Below are 16,920 nucleotides of genomic sequence, written 5' to 3'. Positions count from 1 at the left end.
AGAAATGTCCTAATTAGATAAATTGCTTTGGGAAACCATTAGCCTTAACAAGTAACAGGCAGGTATTAGAGTTTAACAAGCACATACATGAATAATCGAAAATAATCCTAACAACTTGAAATAGAAAAAAGGAATATGAAGAAAATCTGCCAGAAAGATTGTTTTTTTTTTTTGCTGGAAAGAATATATTGAAAATAATTAATTACATTGACATCGAAAAGAACACAAAATTGAAGTGAACATTTGAAAGATTTTCCCCGGAAAATGTGGAAAGTAAAAAAATTTTTAAATGGCTCTTTTTCTCAACCAATAATCTTTTAGCAACAAAGGTAAAAAAAAATGTAGAGGTTTCACAACTAAATCTGTAAGACTGACCCTCTAACCTTCATAAAGGCTACAGATTAGAAAACAAAAATGGAGCTAAAAGAGCTTTTAACTCCTATTACTATTCATTAATTACACATAAAATGCATGCTGTCCTAAACATTGTGAAACTGACTGCAAACAAGTAGCGACAACAGTGTAAACTTTAGTACGTTAAACAAGCATATTTGCTACTCATGACCAATATACTGCCTGTCTCTTCTGTTTAAACAGTCACTTCATCATCAAACTTCAGGAAAAATAAGTACACCGCAATGTGAGCATTGGTTATTCAAATGGGACTCTCAGGTGACACAGAGAGAAATGTAAACAGCTCGCTGCCAAATGTGGCACATGTAAAACTAATTATAACACACCTTTTGTTTGCACACACCTGCAGATTACTGCTCAGTTCAAGCTTGGATGTCTGTGTTTCTATAGCTGTCTAAATGTCAGAGCATGTTTGAAGGAAATAACCATGAAAAACAAAATAGGCTTTATTCTGTCTGAACTCCATAACCTTACATTTAACATGGACTAATGCCTATTTAATTACTTTATCCTTCAAAAGACTGATATTGATAATCAAATTTGCGTAATTACAGATCATTAAGAAATAAGACGATAACAGAAAATATGGCATAATTATGAAATGATTTCCACATCAGCAGTTTCTCTGAAATTTTAAAGAATTATAAAAGTTTTGTCTCTGTTGAATGAGAGACAAAACAATATTTATTGCATTGACATTTTTGTAACTAATTATTGCAATAATTGTAGTTTACTTTGATTTTTATATGAAAATATATATATTTTTGGCTTTCTAACAGAGTAAAATCCTGTCAAATTACACGAGTAGAAAAGAAAATTCTTAAAAAAAAAAAGTTATATATTAGATACATTTATTTTAAGCCTACAATTATTTGTAATACAGTTGTTATAACTAATAATGCAAAGAATGTTAGATATGCTCACTATGTGAATATGTGGAGTTTGTTATGAATAAGGGCAAAGGTTATTTTACCTGAACAATTGCTGTCAATCAGGAGGTGCAAAATAAGTCTTTAAAAACACCATATGTAGATGTTTAGGTCCCTCCCAGAGTGGTCAAACTTTTCTGTCAGCTAAACATGTCTCAATCAGTCACTCTGTGCATTAATATATTAAAACATTTGTGAAACACAACTGAAAACATATATATTATATTTTAATTATATAATTTTAAAATAAAGCAGTAAAGTTGAAATTCCAACAGACCCATAATTTATAAGAAAAGGTTTGTATACTTTTTAAGGCCCTATATTTCTGTTGCGCCAAAATTATGTGTAAACTAGGATGTTCTAAGTGTTTAAAAAGTCAAAATTAAAATTCACCCAGTATTTAAAAATGGCTGTTTTTAGTTCATTTATTTGGATTGTCAATGGACAAAACAAGATTTTGGAAGAAGAATAAGGAAGTCAATACATCATAGTACCTGAATGTGCTATTGTTCAACAAAACCATAAAAAAAAAAAAAACTCTAAAAAAAAAAAAACCCTCTGAACTTTGAATAAAATGTCATGCCATTGACTTTCCGGAGCCTTTTTTACGGCACGTTTCAAGGTGAGTGGAAGCCACAACCACTAATCCTTTCACTGACAAATGACTGCGGCCTAGCCCTTTCCTGGCTCTCTGAATCTGAAGAAGCCGGTGGCTTCAACCACGAAGTTGATTGGATTTGTTTACATTGGCAGAAATTTACATTTTGGAACCCTGTGTGCATCCTTTCTGTAGATACAAAAGAAAAAACAGAATTGTAAAGGAGGGGAAGTTATGATCCAAACCTAAATGAGCACTGCTTATAGATCTGTGAGCATAATCAAATGAGGTAGGAAAAGCCTTTGCCTTCCTGGGTCATCATAGAGTCATTCCTCATCCGGAATGTACATTTGAGAAGCTTCATAATTCATGTGTGTTTTGAATTTTATTCAATGATGAAAATCTAGCTGACTAAATATCTGCTACACTCTTTTTTTTTTTTTAACTCTTGCTGTAAAAATAAAAAATAAAACTTAGACAAACGTAATCGTCATTTTGTATACACAGAGTGTACAGCTTTCATGAAATTTCCATTTCTTAAGGTGCAGCAGTGATCAAATGTAAACGTTGGGTGAAAAAAAAGTATGATGCAAAGAAAAAACAACAAAAAAACTCATTAATATGGTCAATTTGTTGAAGAGACTGCGGTATGATTTAGTTTTTTAAACATTCAGGCTTTTTTTTTCTTTCATTTTTTTTCCAGCTTCTCAATGGGATACGAATGATAAATTAAATTATTTCCTTCCCTTAATGTTTTGCATGAAGGGCAATTTTCAGAGTGAATGACAAGAATTTGAATGTTTCTTCCTTTTAACATACCTATAATATATGAATGAGTTACACTTGATGTTAAAATAGTAATCTGCAATAAAAACAACAATATTTATATGACTGTTGAGGTTTAATAAACAAATTTCTAGTGAAAACAGCTTTATCTTTTCATAATTAAACCATAACATAGTTTCTGATGTCAAAATGATGCAAATAAAGCTTTGGTAAACTTGTCTGTCATTTGCATACCGAGCCTCTGAAATTCCACAATGCTATAATCCGACTTACTAAGTTAGACTATGTAAATAAATCGAACAGCGGCCAGCTCTTGTTTGTTTTGGACTCATATGCATGTTATTGATAGAAGTTTGGGAATAGCATTCTCCAGAGTTGCACGCAGTTTTCATAGTGGCAACTTTTGATCAGTGCTGCCATCTAGTGTCCATTCAACATACTGTTTACAGAAACTAAAATGGCCAATTTTTCAGCTTTGAGACTATCCCTAAATATATCCATAAATAAAACCTAATGTTTTAACAGTAGGTGTAATGATCTGTGATGATGGCCTATACCTAATGAAAACTCTAATTTAATAAAATGACAAATTTTATTTGACATTGAATTTGATTTTATTTCTCTTGAGGATATTTAATTTCCCTAATATAAAGAAGTCTCAGTACTGAAAATTATATCAATGTTTGTACAGTAAATGTAGTGAATACTTGGTCAAAGCTCTTTTTGCATGAATTTCTTCATGCATGCAATATGGCCTGGTTGAGGTGTGTGTTTGGCTGTAGTGCCTTGTCAATAAAGTGCAGGTTGCTTAGATTGTCGCTTTTAGCTCAGATGCATTGTTAACTCATTACAGATTTCCATAGTTTCTCTACAGACTTTTGGCCATTTTGATGATCAGGCAAATACAGTGATGCCAAGGTCAATAAACCGAGTATTAATAAGTCTGACAGAGAGCTGGAGCACACAAATAATATAAGCATTACCAAGTGCTAAAACAAAACAAAAGATGAGAGTGAGCAATCGGTCCTGTTTCTTATTAGCAAAGCTAAGACATATCAGACGTCACAGGTTGAAGTCTCAGTTTGAATCTGTTTCCTTGAGCTGCAGTTTATTTATTTTCCCAAATTTTGAATGAGCTTTCCTACCTAGTTGTCTCAAGATTTCAGTTTCAGTTTGCTCACAATAACACATGATTTGTCTGTTATTGTGAGTGATGTTAGAACTGTAAAGTGTGTTTTGGTGTAACTATGAACCCCTTTTTGTGAAAGGTTTGTACATTTTACAGCTTTTTAACTGTGCACTCTGTTTAACGGTGGAAATAGTCCTTTGGCTCTAATCCGGCAAACATATGGGTTCATTAACGTGCACTATCCCAATCAAATAAGTATATCATTAATTAAATAAATAATTTTCTTTCACTCTTCCATTCATGTTTGGCCTCCTGTAAAAAGCTTACCTCTTTAAGTCATTTATTTTTTGTGGCTTACTCTTTGCAGAGTTCCAGAGAGAGTCAACTGAATAACAAGTAAATAAAAAAGGCATAGCATAATTTTTTTTTTTTATAATTTTTTTTTTTTTTTTTTTTTGTCTTATCATACTTCAAAACTTAATTTGGATTTTTGCTATTATCGTTTACCCTTTATATAGTCCATTATAAGAAATAAAAATATAATGACATCTGCTGGTGCAGATTCACAGTCATCCAGGTCACAGTCGTTCCAAAAAAGTTAGAAACAAAGCCACCTTAAAAAAAAAAATGAAAAAAAAAGTCCAGAGGTTATGTTTTTTTTTTTTTTTTTTACTTTTTTGGGTAAGGACTTAATGAGAATGGAATTTCGGATTCTCATAAGCCGTGAACACGAATTTACCAAATTAGGAGAAATGTTAGAATCCCCTTCAGAGCCAAACGATTCGAATCTTTAAGATTGAACTGAAAAAAATAGACCCGACTCTCGTAAAAGAATCGCAGTTTTTTATACCAATAGGCACACGCCCATCAACAAAATAAAAAGACTGACGGTTATTAAGCCAATGACAATCGCTGTAAGGCGGGACTTCCGGTAACATTTGCCAATCAATGTTGGCGATACGAGACGACAGCAAATTGAGTATGACAGCTAAACAACAACATGGAGGAGGGAGCGAACTTCTAGACAGCCGTCATATTTTGGAGGAAACGTTACAATAATTCATTTTTCCTGTGTGCAGTTTCGAACCAATCGAAAGGTAAAACGAACTATCTCATTCTGTTTGAGATATTTATGCTTTTCTACAAAACTCTGCATGCTGTAAACTGTCCAAACTTTGTGACATGGAACACATCACAAGATAGGAGTCCGACACGACAGCTAGCGGGCTAAGCTAATTAGCAGTTAGCTTAAGTTCTCTACCGTGCGAGCCAAACAAACACCATTAAAACGCCTCAGTAATAGCTTTATGATACCCAGGCTTTCTTAACGCCACGTTTCATTTTCAATAAGTCACCCAGAGTAGTAGGATAAAGCTGACAAAAGCTGAGCTTTCATCTTGACTTAGATTTTCGTCTGTACATGATGGCCACCAGTGCTTTAGGGGAAGCCATGATGATCCAATCAGAGTAGCTTCTTCATGGTGATAGTTAGCCAGCTAACGGTCGCGTAACTGTACAGGAATTTCTATGGGTGCAATGTAAGAAGGTAATGTTGTTATACTTTGGCGATTGTTTACATACGGTGGCAAATCAGCTGGACGGAGTGCAAATTTTCTATTCTGCATTCAGCGTTTTCTATTTATTTCGATAGTCGATGTTTAAATGTGTCATACAGGCAGATTTTTATAAGCAAGTCGATGTTGATATGAAAGATAAAGGACATCTTTGTTTATCAAAGTACTATAGAAGTGATCTAATCTCAACAAGTAAATAAAAGATTTTACTTTAGTTACTAAAATAAGTAAACAAATAACCAACTCCACGCTGTCATTTATTGGAAATATGAAGAAGCTGTGCTGGAAAATAAACAGAACCCTGTTTAGATTCTTTTCAAATATATGATAGGGAGAATTTAGGAGTAACAGTTTATGATTAGATGCCCCTTAATTGCTGATGCTGATTGTAATGAATCACCTCTAGAAAAGAGGAATTTTTTTCAAGTGCTGCATTGTAACATATAAGTATGTTCATAAAATGCCAAGTCTGACAGTTTCCTCTCTGTAGCAAATTAACTTTCTAATCTTAAATGTATCATGCTAATTAAGAAAGAATGTTATTTACCATGGGCTGCTCAGTGCAGCAGTGGGCAGCAGTGCCGCCAGGCAGCAAGAAGATCCTGGTTCGATTCCTGGCCCGGCTCTTTCTGCATGGAGTTTGCATGTTCTCCCTGTGCATGCGTGGGTTCTCTCCGGGTACTCCGGCTTCCTCCCACAGTCTAAAAACATGACTGTTAGGTTAACTGGCTTCTCTAAATTCTACTTAGGTGTAAATGCATGCGTGAATGGTTGTTTGTCCTGTTTGTCTCTGTGTTGCCCTGCAATGGACTGGTGACCTGTCCAGGGTGCTTCTCGCCTGTAGACAGCTGGAGATAGGCACCAGCACCCCTCGCGACCCCAGTAGGGATAAGTGTGACAGAAAATGGATGGATGGATGTTATTTACCATTGAAATGTATCTTTAGAGATTTGTAGAGAATCTACAATAAATGTTATTGATTTAAAAATGTATAAAGAAACCAAGTTATGTGTGATAATAGTTCTATACTTTAAAAGGGTTCATATAGTGTCAGTTTAAATTAAGATTGTAAACTGATTGTTTTTCTTTTTTTTTCCTTTTGTTTTCTTTGCCTGTTGTGATTTTACCTGAATAAATACCCAATGATTGCTGTTTTTCCCCTTTTAGTGGACTGGTGTCCTGGCATTTCGGTAGATGTCCACGCCTTCAGACACGTCAGGTGGCATGTCCCATCCTGGCCCATCACCAGGGGCAGGCCTGTCCCCAGGGCCCATCTTGGGCCCCAGCCCTGGACCGGATCCCTCCCCTGGTTCAGTTCACAGCATGATGGGGCCCAGTCCTGGACCAGGAACACCCAACGCACCCCATGGCATGCAGAGCCAGGGACAAGGCGATTACTCTCAGGACAACATGTATCCTATGCATAAGGTACGTTGTCAGTTCCGCTGTTTGATAGAGGAGGCCGAATACTGATGTGGACATAAGCTTTTCTCTGCTGATGTGGGAAACACTTATTTTCAGATTACCAAAAATCCAAGACATCTGGATACAATTTAGAGTTTTCCAAAGAATTCAAAGTTGTTTCTGTTCTAAAGTAAAATTTCTGATCATCTCATCATCCTGTATCATTTGCTCACTCCTGGTTTATATGCTTTTATAAGTGAAATATTAAGTGGCAGCCGGTAGGACAGGGTTTTGAAAGTCGCTAGCTGGAGTTTAAACGGTTTAAAGCAACAGTGCATAACACCGGGCAAATATTAACTTAATTTGATATACATTCAGTAATTATTCAGGTCAGTATACAGCACTTGGTCTGTACAAATTGCTCTGCATGGCCTGCCTTTCCCAGACGATCACATAGTGTGATGAGTGGATTGAATTCTAAAAACCTGACAGCAAATCCCAGAGCACCGTTTTGTGGCAGTCTGAGCCCCTCTTAAATATGAGAGCTAAGTTAAAAATTTTTGTTGGGTAACAAAACAGATACAACACATTTCGGATCAGACAAATTTTGGTTTGCCTGGCTGTAAACTAGAGGTTGAATATGCTCTTGTCTTTGCAAGTACAGACAAGGGATTTTTCTGTGGATTGCTGAATGCAAGTAGATCAGTTTTTTGCTAAGCTATTAGTTCCTCTCTCTTTTTTTTTCAGCCCATGGAGGCAGCAATGAATGACAAAACTATGTCTGAGGCGATGCATTTCAGCCACATGAAAGGTGTGGGCATGAGGTCCCTCCACAGCGGCATGGGACCTCCACAGAGCCCTATGGACCAGCATAGCCAAGGTAAAGTTTCTCAATTTTTCTACAGAAAGCAAAAATATTTCTTAGTTTTTGTAGCTTTGAGTATATAATTCAAATATAGTCTCATCTGAATCTTTAAATTCTTTAAAAACTAAATTAAAACTCCAAACTGAGGTAGCACAGACTGTTATATTTAATACTTATCATTAAAGAACAAATATGATCTGATTGACAGAAATCTACAGAGCTTTAGAAAAGTATTCACGCCCTTTGAACCTTGTGGAGCTTCGTTGATAATGGTTCCCAGTATTTTTGATAGCTAAAAATCTGAAGACTGGCATCCATTGTTATTCATCCCCTTTAATTTGATGCTATAAAACATTGTGCAACCTATTAGCTTCAGGGAATTAGTGGATAAAGTCACCCTTGTGTTATTTCATTTTGGTATAAATCCTACTGCTCTGTAAAAGACTCAGGTTTTTCAAGAAAAAAGCCTTATTAAGACTTAATAATGCATCAGAAATGTCAGAGGGAATTAAAGGGGTTTGAAGCAGATTGAGGTTGTTAAAAAATATCCTAATATATCACCCCAGAATCACGTAGTAGCAAAATTATGAGTTGGTAACATTCAAGACAGTCACAGCAGTCTATTAGTTAGTTACAACAGATTGCATTAATTCCTAATGTATTTAACACCTAGGTAAGAAGCACTGCTTTGATTTGAATCACAAGATTTTAGAAACATTAAAGCTAGTATGTTTTCTGTTATGTTGAATAGGTTACATGTCTCCACATCCGTCCCCGATGGGAATCCATGAGCATGCTTCCAGTCCCATGTCAGGAGGTGGAGGTGGTCCTACACCGCCCCACATTCCTCCATCTCAGTCAGGCCCCATGATGCCCATGGATCCTCAAGGAGGGATGCCCAACATGTCTGCAATGGGCCCACAAGGACGTGGCCCCTCTGCTTTCAGCCCAGTGCAGCTGCAGCAGCTCAGAGCCCAGATTCTGGCCTATAAGATTCTGGCCCGAGGGCAGCCGCTGCCAGACAACCTCCAGCTGGCCGTTCAGGGCAAAAGGAGTCTCCCCACAATGCAGCAGCAACAGCCGGTGCCACAGCAGCAGCAACAACAACAGCAGCAGCAGCAACCACCGCAGCAGCAGCAGGCATCTGGTGCCAGCCCATACAGGCCTTCAGGTGGGAAGATTAAATTTATTATATCAACAACTGAAAGAGTAAACATTTGGGTAACTGTGTTTTAACAACTAGTGGTTCTTCTTTTTTTCTTTTTTACATTGCTATTGTTCAAGTTTCTGCTGACATTACATTCTAGCTGGACAAAATCTTCAATAATTTAGTAAACAGTATTTTTTTATAGATTTTTGGTGAATGAAACATTGAACAAAGGGTCTAAATTGAGATTGTTTATCATGTCGCAGGAAAATTATGGATATCATCTCTCATTTTTTGAGCTATTGTACAATAGAATTTTTAAGATTTAAAATTAATTCATGTCAAGATCACGTTGTCCTCTAATTGCTTCTTAATCCTCATGACCCAAAATATTTAAAATTGGAGATTTAAATGTACTGTATAAAAAACACACACTACTCACACCCCCATTAAGTCGAAGTGAACATCTCCTGATTTCGATCAGCTGTGATTAGCACAATAATTTATTTGTTTAGTGCCTGATTAATTAATAGATATTTTATACTTCAATTCAGAGGATTAAACTGTCCTTTATTGTTCAGCAGTGCTGTCTTTACCTTGTATTAGCTGTTACTACACACATACGCTTAGTTGGTTGTGTGTTTAGACAGTTTGAGAAAATAGATAAACCGTGATTCTTGCTGATTATTTCCAGATGTCTTAAGGCAACATGTTTATTTGTATGGTTTTTGCTTATATATAGCGTAAATGATATTGATTTATATAATGAAAACATTATATAAAAATGTGCACCCCTTACATAGTCACAAAGTGGCCCCGTAAAGTGACTGTCTTAAACCTGACTTACAGTATGCGTGATGCGTCTGTCTAATCTGCACGGCTAAATTACGGGATTTAAGATTAGGGGTGTGGGAAAAAATAAATTAGGCAATATTTTGGGATTTTTGGCCTTAAAGGTGGCATGTCTAAAACTAATACAATGAGGGAAAATGGGCTACCTCTGTACCGTCACTCTGCAAGATAGTGCTGTGGAGTCCTTTTGCTGTGCATCCCCAAACAACATGATTACATTAATTAACTAAATTATCAATATCTTCTGATGATTATATACATCACTTGATTTTTAAACTAAACATTTAATTTGATACCTGGGAAAATATTTCAATATATATTGATATTCTAGTATTGTGACCCAAGTATTGTTACAAGTATCATATCGCAACACCCATGCCAATACTCCCCACTATTTAAGATCCAACGCCACTCAGGAAAGTTTCTAACCAGATGGCCAGCTGGTGGAAAAGCAAGAGCTCCCACCTTCTAGGGATATCTTGTGATTTAACCCATAAATATCACTACGATAAACAGATTGTAAAAAAACTCTTGGAAAGAAATTAGTGTCACTCTTGGGTAACAAGAAAATGCTTTCACAAAAGTTGAAAACACCTCCTCATGTAGTAAACTTGAGGAGTAAGTAAAGTGCTGGCTATCCTCCCTTAGCAATGTGTCGCAGTGAACTTGTTGCAGATATTTTTGATTTATGCCCAATATTGAAGCGTGGTCTGCATTATGTTATTCCACGCCACAACGTAAGAGGGAAAATCACAAACTAGCTGTGGATCTAGATATGGCCGAGGTGGTGAGTAAGTGGGGGCAAGTTTGTTCGACAACGGACATGAGGGCCAAAAAGAGCAGGGATCCAGGTGGAAAAAGGGTCCCAGCGTTCTCACACACCTCGCTATTCTAGCTGGTCCAACTTCACGAGTTGTTTGCCACAATGGCGGTCAAACAAACAAAACAAGACGATAAGGTACCAAACAGGAAATACGCATAGAGTAGAGTGGCTGTAGATTTGACCAATCAGGGGCTTCCTGCCTGCAGCACTGTCAGTGGTAACCTACAATTTCGGAGAGGTGCAGCAGAGTGTCTGCGAAAGGGGCGCATTTGTGTTAACTTCAACACACACGCAGATGACCTGTTTTCTGAGTATAAATCAGCCTTAATTGTTGAAAGCTTGTGGTTTGTTCTTGACATGTCCTGTAGACCCTACTAGAATATTAGGTACAAGTAAAATAGCCACACAGAATATAAAAGCTGGGGATGTTGTGTCCACACATCGCATTTTCCACCCTGAACGTACGTAGATCAAGCATAAATCAAGCTTTCTTCCACCCAACTTCATATATTAGAAGGGAAAGTCTGTGAGGCAGATCAAGTATATGTCAAGTCTCATTAGTTACTTTTATGTTGCTTAAAGGTATGGCGCCTATGAGCGGCCCCCAATCAAGCCCCTGCCCAACACCAGCCATGCAAGGACACAATCAAAGCACAGCAGCCAAGCCTTGGACTGATGGTGAGTCCCCTCAGGCTTTCACACACTCTTGGATCAATTGTCAGGTTTTGTTTCTTCCAAACTGACCTGTTTGACTGAATATATTGACGAAGCTCAGAGATCGATTGAAGTTTTAGATCTGAACTCAGACATGGCAGTAACTACAAAGGTCTGTTTTTACATAAGGAGGACATGTGAATCGTAAATAGTAAAACTGTAGCTCAAATAGTTGTGGTTCATTTTCTATAAATCTTTCAGTGATTTGGTTTTAGACAGTGTTTTTCTATAGCTTTTAGTCTGTTTAAGCTCCATAACTTTAGGGTTTCCTCTTGGTTTGTTTTGTACATTTAAAGAAATTTCGATTATAAATTTGTAATCTAAGAAGCAGGTAAATAAAAAAATAGTAATAAAAAGGAATTACTGTTACTTTTTGTGGTCAAGAAATTTCTTATTCTGGATAAATACTTATGGTAAAGAAATAGGTCACTAAGCTCCTTTTTTTTTTTTTGTAGGTCAAGGTGGTGACAATCAAGCAAACGCACAGAAGCACCTCACTCCGGTACCCAGTGGCCGCCCATCTCCTGCACCCCCGCCGATCCCTGCAGGACCGTTGCCAGGGAGTTCAGCAGCTGCTCACCCTCCGGGTCAGCAGGTGTCCCCCATGCTCCAAATGCAGCAGAAGCAGAACCGAATTACTCCGGTCCAGAAGCCTCAGGGTTTGGACCCAGTGGGAATCCTGCAGGAGAGAGAGTACAGGTAGAGTTTAAAGGCTGCTGTCACACATTTGCTTAGACTTTCTTGGAAGATAAATATAATAAGCTCTGCAGTGTTCTTTTTTTCTTTTTTTTCTTTTTTGCGATTCACTCTTGATTGATGGTTATATTTGCTTTAACTTCTCTAACTCTTTATTTTATATCTGAGTAGTTTTCTCCCTGTGTTTATCTCATTAAAAGTCTCAACATAAAAAAAGCCTTTAAAAATAATGAAAACCACAGCATTGATTAAAAGTGCTTCATAGGAGTTTTTAATTAGAACTTATTAAGGCCAAAGTTCTTCTGAGATCCAAATCAAGGAACCAAATAAGCTTTAAAGATATTTTTTAAGTTTGACATGTTAAAACATCTCTGCTTTTTTAGCATTTACTCCATCAATTCCCAGTGATTTATGTGTGTTTACCTGTGCAGATAGACGCTGGTCCTGACAGAAGGAACACAAGGGCTTAGAAAGATCCACCAGGGCAGAATCAAACATGGTGGCCTTTTAAATGTGGAAACGGAGAATACGGCGGATATTTGTATTAAGGATGTGTTCCGTAGTTTCCATGTTAACTGTTTTTTGTGAAAATTATTTATAAACCCATGAAAGGATATCAAAGAAATTGTTACCAAAGGTGTGCCTCATGCCAAGGAACAATTCATAAACATTTTAGTAATGATCCAGATCATTTGTGAGTTTAAGCTATAGGTGTAAGTCACAATATGGGACAAAATGTGCTGCTTGGTGGAGGTCTGCGCTCCCAAGGGCTTTTCTTAGATGTATTTTATTTTCCTGTTTTTGATTGTATGCCTGGGAAAATTTTAAATCAAATTATGAAGCATAGTTGCTGAAGGTGTCTATTATCATGATTCCCTCAGGGTTAATGTGGAGTCTGCAATATTTTAACAAGGTGTGCTACTGATGTCTTTCAGACTGCAGGCTCGGATTGCTCATCGCATCCAGGAACTGGAGAGTCTACCCGGTTCCTTGCCTCCGGACCTTAGAACTAAAGCTACAGTGGAGCTCAAAGCTCTACGTCTGCTCAACTTCCAGCGCCAGGTACTCTGCCACTGAGATAATTGTTGCAACTACATGGATGTAAAGCTGATCCTAAAAGGGGATTATTTTGGAGTGAAGGTCCGGAAGCTGTAATCTGACAGGAATCTTCTTTAAGGAACCTTTTGCTCTCCGATTATTAAACAAGTTATTAAACAAAATAATCAACAGAATAATCGATTAGCAAATTAATTGTTAGTTGCAGCCCTACTAAGCTGTAGTTCTGTGAAGACTATAAATTAACTCTGTCTTTCCATTTCACATCTGTTACCAACAGGAAAACAAACATAGTAAAAAAAAGATTTAAAATGCTACAAAATTGTTTCCTGTTTTTAATGAAACCCGATTGAACGTCCAGCTCAGGCAGGATGTGGTGGCGTGTATGAGGCGAGACACGACCCTGGAGACGGCCCTCAACTCGAAGGCTTACAGGCGCAGCAAGCGGCAGACGCTGAGGGAGGCGCGCATGACAGAGAAGCTGGAGAAGCAGCAGAAACTGGAGCAAGAGAAGAAGCGCCGACAAAAACATCAGGTAAGTCATCATGAAACAGCCTTCTGAAGTTTGATTCTAACCGTAAGATATTTATCCAGTGTGAGATGTGGGATTTAACTTTATCCCTTGTTTTACAGGAATACCTCAACAGTATTCTTCAGCATGCCAAGGACTTTAAGGAATACCACCGCTCAGTGTCCGGGAAAACCCAGAAACTCACCAGAGCTGTCGCCAACTGGCACACAAACACCGAACGGGAGCAGAAGAAGGAAACTGAGAGAATTGAGAAGGAGAGAATGAGAAGACTGATGGTAAGAGATGTGCCTTCCATCAGGCACCAATGAGGTTATGTTTGGTTCTTTCCTGTCATTGATATCAGTATTTGACTAATACAAAGTTGTACCCATCTGTGCAAGAATTGAGTGTGTTTTGAGGTTGTGCTAACTGTGACCCTCTGAGTTTAATCCATCAGGACTCTAGAGCTGCACTCAGCTCCTGAGCTCTTCCACAATTACCCTCCTGTCACTGTTTTGTCCAGGCAGAGGATGAGGAAGGCTACCGGAAACTCATTGACCAGAAGAAGGACAAACGTCTGGCCTATTTGCTGCAACAGACGGATGAATATGTGGCCAACCTCACATCTCTGGTGTATGAGCACAAAGCTGCTCAGGCTGCCAAGGAGAAGAAGAGGAGGAAGAAGAAAAAGAAGGTAGGAAGAGATTTTTTTGTTGTTTTCTTTTTAAGGTTTAGTATGTTTTAGCAACCTGTTTCAGTTTGAATCCTGTGAAGCATTCAGAGTGTTTATTAGTTAACACAGAGCATCATGAAAACCAAAAATCACAGCAATGTGGTCAGAAAAGAAGTTTGGAAAGGTTCAAACAGGATCAGGTTATAAATAAAACAACAACCCTGCTTTGAACAGGTCAAAGGTCGCTCTCCGATTTCATTGGAGAAAGGGGTATGAGGCAACTGAAAACCTACCAAGAAAATGAAAACACTCTGATTAGCTTGTAAAGGTCTGTGATAACTTTGGAGAAGCTGCAGTGATCCACATCTCTCCCATAGGAGTCTGTAGGTGGTACGACCATTCTGGGCCTTTGCTATAGAATGACCAGAACAAAGGCGTCGTTGATAGAAAGATAAAGTGTCCAGTTTACAGTTCAGCAGGTTTACATCTGCTGTAGAAAGAGGGTACTATGTCGTACATGGCGCTGCTTTCACAGCACGTAACCTTGAACAAACCACATAATATTACATAAAATTCCTATAGACCTAAAGATAAACCGATATAGGTTTTTCTTTTCAGCTAATGATTATTTTGCTATCAGTCTAACCAATCCCCAATATGTGCTGCTGAAATTTTTGGGCTGATTCTTAGAGCTGCTGTTTTTTTTCCTTGTCCATTTACGTGATAAAAATGACAACATGATTACACAAGTTAAAGAAGTTTCAATTTAAACAAAAAAGGAAAAAAATCTTAACGATCGATGGCAAATTTAGGAAGTAGAGATGCATTTTCTTTATCTGATCTTAAGACAGCTAAATAGTTTTGTGCGATAAGACCCTCAGTCTGGAGCCACTAAGTTATAGGGATAATATAGCTTTGTTTATGTATTCTTTTACTATTTTTGTAACAAAATCGTTTTTTTTTATAGGATCGGGTTAAAATTCAGCTCCTGAAAACCTTTTGTGAGACTAATGTTTGTTAGCACTACCATAAGCTTTAAAATGTTGTCTTTTTGTCTATTTCATCTCTAGAAGGTGGAAGGAGACGGCGAAGGCACCAGCGCCATTGGACCCGATGGAGAGGTTAGTTACAGATTTAAAGAGGAGATATTTTTATTTAGTTGTGTGTATTAGTTTTTTGTCATTTACCACTGAGCAGAATGTGCAGCTTTGCTTTGCCCTTCAGAACAGAGTAAACATATTTAGAGTGACCTTTAACCTTTTATGTTCCTCTCACCTGTAACCAAGATGTAAACGATCCATAAGCTTTACTTGATGCATTGATAACAAGGTTAAATACCTGTAGATTTTTTACGGCGCATCTAGCAGCTACATGCAGTGTTTCTTGGAGCTGTGATGGCATCAATTTGATTGAGTAGCTTTAATCCAGCTCCAAAGAAAGAAGAGATTTTTCAAGTTACTGAATAAATAACTGAAACTTCAGTTCCAAGTTTCAGTTTCCTGTTTGATCTCCTATCAGTTGGAAAGTCCATTTAACAAACACAAACATCAGTAAATAAATCAACCTACCACACAACTTGCTATTAACAAGCTTCACCAATCCCCATCAAATCTAAATAACTGCAATTTTTCAGTGAGTGGTGTGAATACTTTTCTTTAAATTCTTCTTATACAGTTATTTTTATTTTTATTTTTTTCATTTACAAAAGTATCCTGAATGCGATACTTGAAATAATTGCTATCAGCTGCCTTTATTATCAGTTGATTTTAGGCTGTTTAATCATATCCAGATAAAGAAAAATGGCAGGTATTTGTAAAAGATTTTTGTTCTGCTAAATCATCTTGTATCCTAACTGTCCTGCAGCCCATGGATGAGAGCAGCCAAATGAGCGAGCTGCCAGTTAAAGTGATTCAGACGTCGACTGGGAAGGTTCTACAGGGGACAGATGCCCCGACGTCTGGCCAGCTGGAGGCTTGGCTGGAGATGAACCCTGGGTGAGAAAACATAGCGTTACTCATAGTTGCTATCAGCTACAGAAGCATTGCTGTTTTTGTTATTGGGGTTATTCATCCTTTATCTACTAAATGTACATGTTAACAGACATTTATATGGAAATGGGTGTAAACAGGAGGCAGTATTACTGTTAACAAGCACAAAATGGTGCATCTGTGTTGTTTTAGTTTGTTTTGTTACCACTGCCATTAATCACAAGCAGACATTAAGCAGATTTCCCATTCATGAAAAGCCTGGACCAAGATTTTCTTAATCGCTTTCCAAGTCTGTGTTGGAAGTGAAAAATGGATAATAGAAAAAAGTTGCTATTTCCAGACTTTATTCCTTATTTGAGACACATTTGAAAAGGAGAGTTTTACCTGCTCAGGTTAATGTTATTAGAATCTGTTTTTTAGCACACTTTAATCGAAAGAATTCAAAATATTAATTTCTTCCCTTCTTTTCCCATTCTCCATTTTTTCATTATTAGACATTATTTTTGCACTGTGAACTGTGTAGATGATACAGATGTTGAAACAAATGTTTCAAAATGATGCTGTATTTAAATCTATTGACTAATATTAAATCAAGTGGAGACATCGGAAAAAGCAAGTGTACAGATACTGTGAGGATGTTGGCTATAATCCTTCATCTGATGATGCTGTGCAGAATATTATCTTTTCTGCTATCAAAAGACACACAGTGTTTAACTCTAACCTCTTCACTGAGGTGCGGTGACAGGCAAATCTATTTCCTG

At 37.3% G+C, this 16,920-nt stretch overlaps 1 protein-coding gene across 2 annotated transcripts in view; it reads left to right on the top strand.

Moving 5' to 3' along the window:
- The first annotated feature begins 4,795 nt into the window (after nt 1–4,795).
- smarca2 (SWI/SNF related, matrix associated, actin dependent regulator of chromatin, subfamily a, member 2) overlaps nt 4,796–16,920 on the top strand; it is a 61,506-nt gene continuing 49,381 nt past the window's right edge. For both annotated transcript variants that reach the window (XM_038298288.1, XM_038298287.1), the window contains exons 1-12: nt 4,796–4,953; nt 6,598–6,858; nt 7,582–7,714; nt 8,451–8,870; nt 11,104–11,199; nt 11,691–11,934; nt 12,867–12,993; nt 13,349–13,522; nt 13,621–13,794; nt 14,022–14,192; nt 15,242–15,292; nt 16,035–16,165. In XM_038298288.1, the coding sequence (XP_038154216.1) occupies nt 6,625–6,858; nt 7,582–7,714; nt 8,451–8,870; nt 11,104–11,199; nt 11,691–11,934; nt 12,867–12,993; nt 13,349–13,522; nt 13,621–13,794; nt 14,022–14,192; nt 15,242–15,292; nt 16,035–16,165 (1,955 nt within the window). In that variant the 5' untranslated portion in view covers nt 4,796–4,953; nt 6,598–6,624. The remainder of the gene's footprint in view (nt 4,954–6,597; nt 6,859–7,581; nt 7,715–8,450; nt 8,871–11,103; nt 11,200–11,690; nt 11,935–12,866; nt 12,994–13,348; nt 13,523–13,620; nt 13,795–14,021; nt 14,193–15,241; nt 15,293–16,034; nt 16,166–16,920) is intronic.

The sequence above is a fragment of the Cyprinodon tularosa genome, unplaced genomic scaffold (assembly GCF_016077235.1).
Source record: "Cyprinodon tularosa strain WSP-4 unplaced genomic scaffold, ASM1607723v1 ctg404, whole genome shotgun sequence".
Taxonomy (NCBI): Eukaryota; Metazoa; Chordata; class Actinopteri; order Cyprinodontiformes; family Cyprinodontidae; genus Cyprinodon; species Cyprinodon tularosa.
Note: the sequence above shows the minus strand (reverse complement) of the source record. Positions and strands in the feature narration are given on the sequence as shown.